Source organism: Sceloporus occidentalis, unplaced genomic scaffold (assembly GCF_023333645.1).
Source record: "Sceloporus occidentalis isolate IW3139 unplaced genomic scaffold, rSceOcc1.0.p SCAF_7, whole genome shotgun sequence".
Classification (NCBI taxonomy): Eukaryota; Metazoa; Chordata; class Lepidosauria; order Squamata; family Phrynosomatidae; genus Sceloporus; species Sceloporus occidentalis.
Window position 1 is genome coordinate 13,062,366 of NW_028316987.1, and position 13,567 is coordinate 13,075,932.

General features: G+C 42.4%; 1 protein-coding gene across 6 annotated transcripts in view; it reads left to right on the plus strand.

Moving 5' to 3' along the window:
• The window catches only part of UBTF (upstream binding transcription factor), a 54,993-nt gene that overhangs the window by 15,718 nt on the left and 25,708 nt on the right, over positions 1 to 13,567 (plus strand). For 5 of the 6 annotated variants that reach the window (XM_089531954.1, XM_089531960.1, XM_089531955.1 and 2 more), the window contains exons 5-9: positions 4,672 to 4,827; positions 5,861 to 5,925; positions 10,277 to 10,397; positions 12,613 to 12,723; positions 13,016 to 13,149. In XM_089531954.1, the coding sequence (XP_089388080.1) occupies positions 4,672 to 4,827; positions 5,861 to 5,925; positions 10,277 to 10,397; positions 12,613 to 12,723; positions 13,016 to 13,149 (587 nt within the window). The remainder of the gene's footprint in view (positions 1 to 4,671; positions 4,828 to 5,860; positions 5,926 to 10,276; positions 10,398 to 12,612; positions 12,724 to 13,015; positions 13,150 to 13,567) is intronic. The other variant, XM_089531959.1, reaches the window with a different exon arrangement.

The window sequence follows — 13,567 nt, forward strand, 5'->3', positions numbered from 1 at the left end:
CAGACTTTTGTTCCTCCAGATGTTCTGGACTTCAGCTCCCAGAATTCATGACAGTTCGTCAAGCTGGCTGGGGCTTCTGGGAGTTGGAAGTCCAAAACACCTGGTAGACCAATGTTTGGGAACTACTGGCATAGATCATGAATGCTATGGAACTCCCTTAAAGAATGGGAGTCCCACCACATCTGATACTCCTGATGAGGAGTCTGTACTCAGAACAAGAGGCCATTGTTAGAATAGAACACAGAGAAACAGAATGGTTGCCAAATAGCAAAGGTCAGGAAAGGCTGCATCCTTTCACCCTATCTATTCGACATACATACAGAAAATATTATACGAAGAACAGGCTTGGATACAGAATAAGAAGAAGTGAAAATAGGAAGAAGGAATCTCAACAATTGTAAGAAATTGAGATGCTACCATACTATTAGCAGAGAACATTACAGACCTAGAGCAACTACTGCGGAAAGTCGGGGGGGGGGGGGGGAGTGCAAAGACAGGCTTGGTGCTGAACATAAAGAAAACAAAAATAATGAGCATGGAGGAGATAGACAAATTCAACCTAGACAATGAGGAAATAGAAATAGTTAAAGAGTTTCCATGCCTTGGATCAAACATTAATTGGAATGGGGACTGCAGTCAAGAAATCAGGAGAAGACTAAGAATGGAGAGAGCAGCCATGAAAGAATTAGAAAAGACCCTAAAGAGCACAGATATACAACTAAGCACGAAAGCTAGAATCGTACAAACCAATGTATTCCCAATTACCATGTATCAATGCGACAGCCAGACAATTAAAGTAGATAAGAAGAAAATAAATTAATTTGAGATGTGGTGCGGGAGAAGAGTGCTGAGGGATACCATGGATAGCCAAAATGACAAACAAATGGGGACTAGAACAGATCAAGCTGGAAATCTCCCTGGAAGCCAAGATGATTAAGTTGAGACTGTCATACTTTGGCCACATCATGAGAAGTCATGACTCATTGGAAAAAACAATAATGCTAGGAAAGGTGGAGGGAAGCAGAAAGAGAAGAAGACCACATGCTAAATGAATGGACTCAATTAGTAAGGTCACAGTTTGAATTTACAGGAACTAAACAGAGTTGTGGAGGATAGTGGGTCTTGGGGATGTCTCATCCACAGGGTTGCCATGAATAGAGATCAACTTGAAGGTGGTTAACAACAACAACAAACCAACATGATAAACATTGCCATCCAGCAAAAACAAGCTACTTTACACTGTTGAAGCACAGGGGCTGTTTGTTTTTTTTAATTTATAAAAGTGCTTGAGTAAGATAAGGTCCACAAAACCCCATAAGGATTATTAGGATGGGTGCATTATAGGCATCAAGCACCAGAGTTGTAACTGCATATAAACAAGGCTTAATGCATTTTCATACAAGTTTGTATTGTTTTTTTCTGTTTGCATATTTCTGAATTCAAGGTAAAAGCACAGCTCAGAAAACAGATTGCTTTTAAAATATGCAAATAAGTAATATCCAAATTCTGTACCAGAATGCTGCTGCAATACCTGTAAAGAGTACATTAATTATTACAAACTGCTGAGTCTCAAACACCCAACTGAGAGGAAGCTGTTTACATGTATCATTCAGACATAAAAATCACCCTATTCCAATCACTTTCCGTTTTCTTTGTCTACTTTCTGAGTCATTCTCAATTGTGGCCACTTCTTTTGCTCTTCAGCTGTTAATTTGCTGAATGTCTGTGCCTTCTTCTATTGAGTCTTAGCTGGCCTATTACTGTGTAAGACTATGACCTATGGAAAGATACTCACCAGATTCCTACATTTTCTTCAAAAATTGGTAGGTGGCGTGTCGCTCATTCACCAAACAGTAAGGGACAATACAAATCTGCGTAAGAATACTAACAGAAAAAAAATGAAATCATATATTATTCTCTATAACATAGAGTTGCATTCCTTCAAAGTTGATCTGTTGAGGATCCTATGCTGGTGATGGGAAAGAATAATGCCAAAACTGGGTGTGCTTTCCTCTTTTCTCCCTTGCTGCCACCCTCTTCCTTCTCACTGTCACTTTCTCTCTCTCTCTCTCTCTTTCACACACACACATACACAGGGTTTCTGTCACCGTACTCCCTTTTACTATCCAGTTAGCAGGCAGTGTGAGTGGACACACTGGACTGACCACTAGCAGGGAGCAAAAGCTCCCTGGGGAGTGGCACAACTGGAGCAATATGCTTTGAGTCCCTACAAAACAGGGACACCCATCCTCAGTTCTTTGTGTTCCATTGGTCCCTGCCATGAACTTCATGTATGGATCACTCGCTGTATGGGTTCATGTAGGAGCCTGTTACAATCCCACAATATCATGGCTGCCTGGGTGGGCAATAGGATATTCAGGGTGAAAACTGGAGAGAGCTCCTGTACCTTGAGGTAATTTGAACAGTGTTGCTTGTTAGCAGGTTTGGGCCAAGCAACACCTGCTGAAAATCTCTTCTAGGCAATAATTAAAGGTATAAGAACGCTCTCCATTTTTTAGTCTGGCAACCCATTGGTCAGAAATGTAAAGCCTTCCTTAGGGGTAACAAGTCCCTCCCTCCCCTTGTAAAACATGTCCTTTATTTTAAAACATTTATAACCCATTTTCCTTGAGAGAGAGAAAAAGCAGCTTCCAAAACAAAAATTGTAAAGTACAACAGTTCCAAAGAATACTAAAAAATGCTATTATCTCAGTCAAAGAAGAGAAGGTAGGAGCATAGTATACTTCTTGCTCTTGGGTTCCTTCCCCTCTGTTGTGTAGGAAGATGTGAATATACTGGAGTATAATGGGAATCTTCTTGAATCAAAAAGCCAAGTCTTCCAGAAGGTTCCACAAAATATTGTGATAGGTATTTGCTTCACATGTATGTGATTTTTAGAAAACAGTTTGTGAGCACTGAATACCTATGAACTGCCTTCTAAGTGTTGATTCAATCTGAACTTATATTGGGAATTTTCTTTATGATACTTTTTTTTTAAAATCCTGGCATATTTTGAGCATATGCAGAATTTCCCTTATGCAGGGGGATCCGGAATGGATCCCCCATGTAAGGGAAGAGACCACTGTATAAGGTGTTGGAGGGTGCAACTTTACAAGGTCTCCTGGTGGGTACTGCTAGCCTCCCAGACTTCTACAGTTGCCCACCTTTGGAATAAGCCATGAGTTTGTTTCAACAATGAATAGAAATGTCCTCTCGTATGAAACAAGCTGCAAGTTGGTACTCTTAAAAAGGAAAGGGGCTTTAGCATTAAATGATTGTGTTGTTTTTTCAAGGTGCAATTCTGCACAAATTGGAAACAATTTCCACTAAAATCAGTGGGACTTCCTCCTAGGTAAACATGCATAGGCTTGCACTGTTACTAGCCCATTTTTAATTTTTAAAAATTGTTCCCTGCTTGAGGCAAATTGACTGTTTTGCAAGGCAGGCTAGCACCCATTCAGCTCTATAACATCAGGCATAACAAAAGCATATGCCAAAAGTAATGGTGTGTCGTGGCACGCAGCATGTACACCACTGCTTTTTCCGGCGCATAGTGCCGCGTAAGGCATGCCCACATATGACACGGGCACACTGTATGTGGCACGTGGGGCATTTCACCATATTTTGGGGCCTTCCTGGGATATTTTAGGCCTGAGCAGGCCTTTGTTAACAGCAGAAGGGAGTGGGGCAACAACAGTGTCCACCTCTTGTTTCACACAGCCTCTTCTGGGCCTGAATTGGCCTAAGGAGCAAAATGTGGTAGAAATGCTCCCCATTCCACCTAGTGAATATTTGCGGCAAAAAAATACATCTGAAGGGCCTAGGGGGCTTTCAGATGTGGTATGAATGCCATCCACATCCCCTAGAGTCCTGAGAGGCAACTAAAGCAGTCACACTTGCCCTCATCTTTTAAAAAGCGTGTTGTATTGGACTAAATTAAATATTTTCTCCTTTTTTAGTTTTATTGTTTATTTTCTTTTGTGGTTGGGTTGGAATTTGAGGAGAAAAGAGGGACCCACAAAATCTTTGATACTATATATTCAAAGAACTCATAGTGCAGCATAACAGTTCAACATAGTGCAACATAACAGCTGTAGAACCAGTGGTTGTGCTGGTTGGGGAATTTGAGGAATTACAGTGGAAGAGGAGGGGGATACATTTCCAATCTCTAAATCAGAGTGGACAAAATGTAACCTCTGGACCCCACTACTAGTTCTCCAACTCCCATTTTAAAAAAATCAGCATGATTTGTGGGGCAAATTTTGCCCCATAACCATACAGAATGCTGCCAAGCACGTGGAAAATCATAAAACTAACTCAACACCCACAGGCACTCCAGAACTCCATACTGCTCCCCAATACCTTTATTTCCCTTTGCTGTCTTTCATAAAATGGTGACTGGATGTGACATATCACTTCCTGTTGTCATTCTGAAAGAGCCTGCAGAGAAAAAAAACAGGTATTTGGGTTTGCTGGAGGGGGTACAGCCTATGTGTGGTTCTGAGGTGAAAATGCATGAAGTTTCCTACCCCTACTTTAAATAATTTTGCAAGCAAAACTCAGTAAAGGGAAACTAGATTATTTAATGAGAGCAACAGATTTTGATGAGAAAATGGGCAGCCTCAAAATAATACTTCTTCCTTGTGTGATTCTCTTCTTATCTCTGCTTAGAAACATCCTGACTTTCCCAAGAAACCTTTGACCCCATACTTCCGTTTCTTCATGGAGAAGCGAGCAAAGTATGCAAAGCTGCATCCAGAAATGAGCAACCTGGATCTTACCAAGATACTTTCCAAAAAGTATAAGGAGCTCCCTGAAAAGAAAAAGGTGAGCAGTACACGTTCAAAGTGATGGAAAGGGAGATATGAGCATCATATGTGTGCTGTGAGAAAGAAAAGTTATCCCTCCTTTTCTCCTTGAAGAACGTAGTGTGGCTTCTTTCTCTATCCTCTGGGTTTTCTCAAAAAGACAACATCTTTAAAGAACTGCTTGTGCTTTCAACAAAAGTCCTATGAGGGAATATAATCTCTAAATTCTTTCTTAATATGTAAAAGTAGTACAACACCAACACAAAATTCCTACATCCCGTATCATCTGAGTTTACAGCAGTGGTTCTCAAGCTTTGGTTGTCCAAGTGTGTTGCACTTCAACTCCCAGAAGTCCCAGCCAGCTTATCTAGTGGTCTCAGATTCTGGTAGCTGAAGTCCAAAATATCTGGCAGAACAAAGACTGAGAACCACTAGTTTAGGGGGCACTTCTTTCTGGTATAGCTTGGCAGTGGCTGGAAGTTATGAGTTCTGAGTCTGGAATTTTCATGTATCAATTGTGATGGTGTGTTTGCACGGTCAGTTTGGGACTCTCTTCATGATCTTAATATTGCTACATTTTTGAGGAGCACATTGAGAAATTGAAGTGTGCTGACTTTGTGACATCTTCTCTGAAAAGACATTCATATAACTAGAAGCAAGTGTTTGTTTCCAGACTTCAGAGAGCATGACAAATGACAGAAACAAGAGGAAAATCTAGGATAAGTCAGCTTAACAGTCTAGCTGAAGTGAAAGAAAAAATGACGTAACAAAAGGTGGCTTATTATCCCACAGGATAATAAACCCTGACATTTAAAAAAAACCTTATATTTATGAAAATATATTTTAGTTATTTGGGTCGATGCTCACTTAATAAAGAGAAGAGCACATTCTTAGTAAAGAAGCCATCCCTGCTGCTTGGGCTAGGCAGGGATGCAATTACTTGTGAGCTTTCTGATTTTCAAAGGTTATAAACTGCTTTGTGTTTTGGGAACCTCACACCTTCCTCTTTTTCTTCACCCATAATCAGCATTTCCATTTTATCTGTCTTCTAGATGAAGTATATCCAGGACTTCCAGCGGGAGAAACAAGACTTTGAACGAAATTTGGCAAGATTTAGGTAAAAGTCAGCTGAGCAACAACTTCCTGTTTGTATATTGACAGCTCTTAAGCTTATGGCTTTCATTCCTAAACACGAACTTAATATTGTGTGACCATTGCTACAAAATGTTGCTTTGGCAGCAGTGGTTGGGGAGGAGTAGGGAAAAGAGTGAGCATAGCCTGGAGATGCCTTGACTGAAAAGTCCTACAACAGGGCAGCCCAAGTTATTCTAACTTCAAATCCAGGTAATGGAATTTCAACATTAAAAATTGTATATATTTTCAATCAGGTAAATATTTGAAAGAGTACCCTCAAATAAACAGCCTGGATTAGATTAGGGATCCACCTAGATCAGTCTTTGCCAAGCTTGAGTCTTTAGAAGTTACGCTATAGTTTCCATCAGATCAACCAGCTTGGCCATAGTTCAGGGATGATGGGAATCATGAGTCAACAATATCAAAAAGAAGCTGATCAGCAGCTGGCTTCCAAAGGTAATTGCCAGATGCTTCCAGGAAGCATGAAAGATAGGGCTTGGGAGAAGTAACTGCCCACCGCCATATGGTATTTGAGTGGGTTTTTAGCAATTCATAAATTTTTGATGAAATGTTATATTCAGCCCAAAAGGATTCTCCTTGCCTGCTATATTGGGAAGGGCTTGGCATTTTGACAAATCATAGGTTGAATTACCCATTTGCTTTCTGTAAGCGAAGAGCCATCCCAGGAGCAGGCAAAACAGCAGTCTTTTGAAGAGTGCACTGCAGCACTCACTGAAGTAACACCAGCTACTTCCCACTTTGTTAGGGTTGTTTGGCCTGGGCCAATCCCAGTCTCTTTGGCTGCAGACAGAGACTGGAATATTTGTCACTGAACGTCTATTCTACTCTAGAGAATGAGGCATCCAAAGATCACTTCTACAAAAGCAAATTTATCTAACCCCAGTTGATTCCTTCCTTATTCATTGATGGTCTTTCTCCAAAGATCATGGAGAGGCAGTGATAGTACTGCAAGCAAGTACTATCACTGCCTCTTGATAGTACTTGCTTGCAGCCTCCATGGTATTACACATGCCTCTCTCTTTTGTAACCTAATTTTCATGTGACTCTTTTGTGCTAGAAGTAGTCGGGCTGTAAGAAGGAGTTGTGCATGATCTCATAGAGGTTTTAGGTAATAAAACTATCACTATCACTTTAATGGGAGAAGTGTAAAGAAAAAAAATGTGATGTTTAGGCTTGGACTGAACAGGAAGGAAGGCCCGCTACCCTCTTTGCCCTTCCTTGACCTGGCAACATTGAGATGGAACACATAGGGCTACAAGTGATCTTGTAAGGCTTTAACTAGATCTACTATGGGAAAAGCCATAATATATTCAATCCAGCCGTACTGCATTGTGCATACTTTGGGTTGGTGACAGGAGGAATCCACACCAGTTGGGTTTCTCTCATCACTGCCCAGAGATAGGCAGGAAGAACAAAGGTGGTGAAAACACAGAAAAGATGGAGAAAGAAAGTTAAACTGGGAAGAGTCAGACCATGCAAGCCAGAAGGAAACAGGAGCTATTCTGGGCACAGGCAGGAAGAAACGGTGTATGGGGGTGTGACCTTTTTCTTTTCTTCTTCTTTTCTTTACCATTTTGCCAAGCATCCTCTCGAAGTGGCTCTGATAGACGAGAAGTCCAAGGTGGCAACCAAAAAGAAATCATGGTTCTCCAGATTGCAGAGGCATGTTCATTGATAGAACTGGATCGGAGTGCTTTGACAGTGCAAAAGGCTTGGTCCAAGATAGGGCTTCTCCGCAACTGAAGCTTCTTTATCAAGTGTTGATGATAGCAAAATCACACTTCTTTCCTTGTGTGGCTGCCTCAGTGCCAGAGGGGAGGACATGGAGGAAGTAGTGTTAAAGGAGAAGGATATCGAGGAAGAATCATTAGCAGTGATTATGGCCATGCGTCTTAGCCCATCAAATCTTGCCTGGGAGGAGGTGCATGGACAGATTTCTCCCAGTTCTCCCCAAGTGTCTCACCACTTAACTAAGAGTCCTCTGCAAGTTCCGCAAGGTGCCCTCAGCTCTCTTCCTCCCTTGGGGAGTTGCATGTTTCCCACCTTCTGCCTCACAGCCAGGTGCTGATTACAACTGCCATTTTGATTGTGACTATAGTATCCGCCATTTTGAGCCTCCAGAGCAGTGTGCCCCCGCTCTTTTTCAGACTGTCACATTCACAGTCGAGCCCTAAGGGCAGTGTTGTCTGCCTACTTTCAAGTCATTTTGGAGGGTCAGCATGACCACTTATTCTCAGCACACACACACTCTGTCAGATGAGGAGTTTCAGTTACAGTCATTTGAGTCTTTAATAAGCACATGTTTGGTTAAAAGACCTCTGTAGCTGTGGGTGGACAAGATATATGAAGCTAGATGGCACAGTTAAAACAGCTTCTTGAAGCACAATGTGTTTCCCAATATCTGGCCACAAGAGGGCTCCCCAAGTAATGCTTAAAGCTTAAAGAAGCTTCTCGTTCAGACAGGCTTTTCTCAGGAATGTGCTCAGAGCCAATCTGCTGTATTGCAGGGGAGCTCCAGGGTAACTTCTGGTTGTCTCTGCTCTAGGTTTGCTTGGCAAAAGAAAGGCTGTATTGTCTATCCATTCCTCTGAGGATTCAGATTGTGATTCCATTATTCAGTCCCTGCTCTTGGGAGAGGAGTCTTTTGGAGGGGGGGCATCATTATTTCCAACAAGGAAGAAGGGGAATAGTCAGATTCGAGTTCCCCTCATTAGGAGCCTTCTGACTGTGTGTTTGACTCTGAAGATTTTATTCCCCTGTTATCTTAAGGTCTCTGTAGCATTTGGGTTTTCTTCATGCAGGACTGACCCGGATGTTAAACATGAGTTTTCTTCCGGACTAAGTGAAAATGGTGCTTCTGTTCTGTGCCATCCCAAATCTTCTGTGAGGGAAATGCCTTCTCCATCCTTCTTTTCTCCAGCTGGAGCAGGTTTCTGCCTTCTCCAGTTCCAAAGGATAGTCAGAAAAAATGTATTCATGATCAGTTCATCAGGCATCTCCACGTCACGACAATAGGGATGTACAAATGCTTTGCGTAGAAACATTGTCCTCCATTAGGGCTGTCCTTCAAAAGGCAGCTTCCTTGGTTTCCCTGGACATTATGGAAACATATCTGCACATTCCTTTTGTCAGGATGAACAAGCGATTCCTCAGATTTGCCTTCGGTCATCACCCAGCTCACTCAAATGCAAAGTGTTTTGATCCTCAGTAGCCACCTAGATAAAGGCTTGTATCCTGAGTGTATATGACATGGCTAAACTGTCTCACCCCACTAACATGACAGCACATTTGAGCAGGACAGTTGCTAATTTGGCAGTTTCTTTCTCAGATGGTCCAGTCACATTTGTATGGCTGCCACCCGGAATACCCCTTTCTTCATTCATCATTACAAGATTGACAAATTCTGATTAGCAGATGTCCCTTTTGGGAGAAGGGTACTGTAGGAGGTGATTAGGAACTAGGATGCAGTCACTTCCTCCCTTACAGTTTTTAGCGTGAGGGATTGGGTATTCCTCCTCTTAGCAACACAGGGAATACCACATGGGGTACTTAACATGAAGGTGTGTTCTGGGTTGTTGACAGGAGGAATCCATCCCTATTGTGACTGCTAATGGTTTGGTTTTGTTTTTTACTCTGGAGTGCAATAGATTTGATTTTCCTTTTTCCTACTCTGCTTCCCCCCCACCCGCCACGCTCTGCCCCGAGTTTTCTGTATGTAGGCTTGGCTAGTAAGTGAACTGATCCCTAAGATGGCCAAATGGGAGGGAGTCTACTTAGTACTTTCACTGTTCATCACAAGACTTCCTCCCTGTCTCTGGGCAGTGATAAGAGAAACCAAGTTGTGTAGATTCTACTGACCAACAGAGAGAATGCCACATTGGGTAATTAATGTGAGATGCATTCTGGGTTGAGAGGAGGAATCCACCCTTTTCCATTGTGACTGCTCAGTTGTTGTTTTTTTGTTCTGATGTGCAATGTATTCGGTTTGTCTTATTCTACGGTTCTTCTGAGCTTGGCCTAATTACAGAACTGATCTCTAAGATGGATAAGCAGGGAGGAGTCAACTAAATGTTACGTCAACTGTCATGAGCTCATGAGATCTTTGTTCTTTCTACCTGTCTCTGGACAGTGATGGGAGAAACCCAAATTGTATGGATTCATCCTCTCAACAGCCTAGAATGCACCATCACAATAAGTACCCAATGTGACAATGGAGATTACTTGAGATCAAGAAAGAGAGGTGAATTTGTATTAATGTTCCTTTGAATTCATATATTTCTTCTGTCCCCTTTTGTTACTCCTATTCTATGAAGGGAAGACCACCCTGACCTCATTCAGAATGCCAAGAAAAATGATATCCCAGAGAAACCCAAAACCCCCCAACAGCTCTGGTACACCCATGAGAAGAAGATCTACCTGAAAGTGCGCCCTGACGTAAGTAGCTCTCTCAGAGTGGTTGAAGAGAGTATGGGAGATGAGGATCAGAAGAGCACAGAGGAAAGTACAAAAATGGTGACTGCTAGTGAAACTCAGGGCAGAGTTGAATACAAGGGAGGCTGTGACTTCTGGACTCACTGGGTCTGGATTCTAGTTTTATCAACCAGGACTGTAAAGCATTTGACTTGCAAAATGCTTAGATTATAGCTCCTGTAATTACTTATCATTGGTCATGATGGCTGGGCTTCTAGAAGGTGAACTCTAAAATATCTGGAGCCAAAGCCTTTGGAATTTAATCAATGCAAATTGACTGATTATTCCACTATTCTAAAGCCCAGTTTACAGTTTAAGTAGAGGTATACTGGTGATTACATGATGTACACCCCCAAGCCAGAAAAGCTGCCCTGAAAAGGAACAGTAAAAAAACGCCCCTTTTCAGAGGTTCGTTTGGAACTGTGGTGGCGGGGCAGATTGGGGTGTGTGTGTGGTTGCCATGGCTCTTGGGTCAGTGGCTCACGCATGGCCACTCTTTCAGGGCGGTCTGTTTTGCTCCACTGTTGGAGCTGCTGGTGTATTTGAATTTCACCCACTCATCTTTCCGCCACGTACGCAGTTAGCATGTCATAACAAAATGTTCAGCAAAACATTTTCCTTGCCCCAATAGTTTTCCATGTTCAAGGGAGTATTTCTTAGGAAGACATCATTCAAATATATGTAGGTCTCTGTCTGAAATCCAAAAAGATCCACAAAATGTGTTGCATAGTTCTGTTGCTGATTATGTAAATTCGTCCTAAGGCAACTGGAGAGGGAAAGAGGAAATGTAAAATTAAGAGATGGGGAAAGAGCATCTCTGTGATCAAAATGCTTAGGTGAGATAATTGGAAACAGACAGAACTGTGAAGTGGAGAATGAACTGAGAGATTTAGGCCACAGGATGTTGGTGATGTATTATACACAGGAAAGACATTAAATAGAATTAATAGTAGTATTTGTAGAGAATGCCAAACAGAGCTTGGAGACAGTTTTTGGAATACAATTCTGTAGATCTCTCAGCCAACTGGTCAAACCAACTGGCGGGCGGGGGGGCAGGGTTGTTGTCCAAAAACTATCCCAGGCTGTATCAGTTAGCCATGGCAGTAGAATGGGGTCAGAGACAAAATTGTACCAGTGGCCTGCTAGTTAGGTTAGTATGATCAACAATGTGTGACAGTCTCCAACTTGTATTGCTCATTATCTTCCTTGGAAGCATGGGTCAAAAACACACTGCAGAAATAATACAGTTTGGCTCAATGCTAGGGAATTCTGGGAACTGTAGTGTCTGTGAGACATTTAGCTTTCTCTGTCAGAAAGTTCTGGTGCCACAATAAACTGCAGTTCCCAGGATTCCCTAGCACTGAGCCAAGGCAATTGAAGCAGCCTCAAACTGAATTATTTCTGCAATGTGTTTTGGACCATTGTTGAAGGCGTAGACCAAAATTTGGTCTAATCCAGATGAATGCTGGTTTTTAGTGTTGATATATATGAGAACCAGTGTGGTGTAGTGTTTTGAGTATTGGACTATGACTCTGAAGAGCAGGGTTTGAATCCTGGTTCGGACATGTAAACCTACTGGGTGACTTTGGGTAAGTCATACTCTCTCATCCTCAGAGAATGGCCATGGCAAACCCCCTCTGAAGAAATCTGCCAGAAAACTATTATAGGGTTGCCATAAGTCAGAAACTACTTGAAGGCACACAACATCAACAATATGTAATACTTGCATGCAGCTCCTTGTAGTTTTGTAAGCCCTGCTTCAGTAGTTCACATAGTACAGATAGCTTGGCTCTTTTGGTCAGAAAGTGGGATAAAACAAGAGTGAGAGTATGAGATCCTCACAGACTTTGCCACAAGAGCTATGAACATGTTTAAAAACAAAAACAAAAAAATCAGGATGCCAAGTTTGCGGCAAGATAGCTAATTCTCACCTTCATTAAACAAAAAGACCCTAGCACATTCTGTGCATGAACATTTAGATTTCCTATAACTTGAAGTACTTTGTTCCCCTTAAAGAACTCCAGAGAATCTTTTTTTTTATGGAGGAAAAATGTTTTTTCTAGAAATGTAGGTTAGCACGCTGCCATACCACTAGGGTGGGCAGTGTTCCCCTTCCCCTCCCATTTTTTTCCCTTTTTACCTAATTTTTTATTTTCCCCTCCCCACCTGGGTTTTTCAGGCCACCACGAAGGAGGTGAAGGATGCGTTGGGCAAGCAATGGTCTCAGCTCTCGGACAAAAAAAGGCTGAAATGGATTCATAAGGCTCTGGAGCAGCGGAAGGAGTATGAGGTAGGGAACATTCAACAGTTCCCATCCATCTTCTCCCCCCTGTGCTCAGCCGGCCTTGTCGCGGCTGTCAAAACCCAGCCGCGCTCCGAGAGCCGACTTGTGGGTTTCATTCCCTCTTACTGAGCTTGAAGGGAGTTGCAAAGCAACCCCTTCTCTGCTTTCTTATGCCAAGCACCAGGGTCACACAACTGGGTTCTCTTGCCCACCTCACAACCTTAGAGCCTAGGAAGGGCTTCTCCCCATACGTGTTTGCCTCAGTCATATTAATTCTTCTGTGTGTTTATCTCTACAGGAAATGATGCGAGATTATATTCAGAAGCATCCAGAGATGAACATGGAGGAGGGGGCACCCCCTCGTGCTACCCTGACTAAAGCAGAAAGGCAGTTGAAAGACAAGTTTGACGGGCGACCCACTAAGCCCCCTCCGTGAGTTGCTGGGGCACTTGGGGGGTGTGAAGGGATAATTGGGGCTTACCTGCTTAGGCAGCGGAGTATTTCCACATAGGTGAATGGAAGATATATTGCTGGACCTGCATGCCAGTAAAAATAGATCCAAGTGGAAGCTTGACATTTCCTAACCACTCTATCTCTGCTCATTTTGGAAAGATGGTTGTAGTGCTGGACTTAGATAGCAAAGATTAGGCTTAGATCCTAGTTCAGCTTACTGGTTGACCTTGGACTAGTTTCTACTCATTCGATCTGCCTCACAGAGCAGGAGTGAGAATAAAATGTGGAGGAACTTTACAAATTCAGACACGCTGCATCCATCTATTTTTTCCCACAGAAAGACCTCCCACCCTACAATAGTGTAGAGCCCTTTGTTTTTTATCTCCCTAACTCCCAG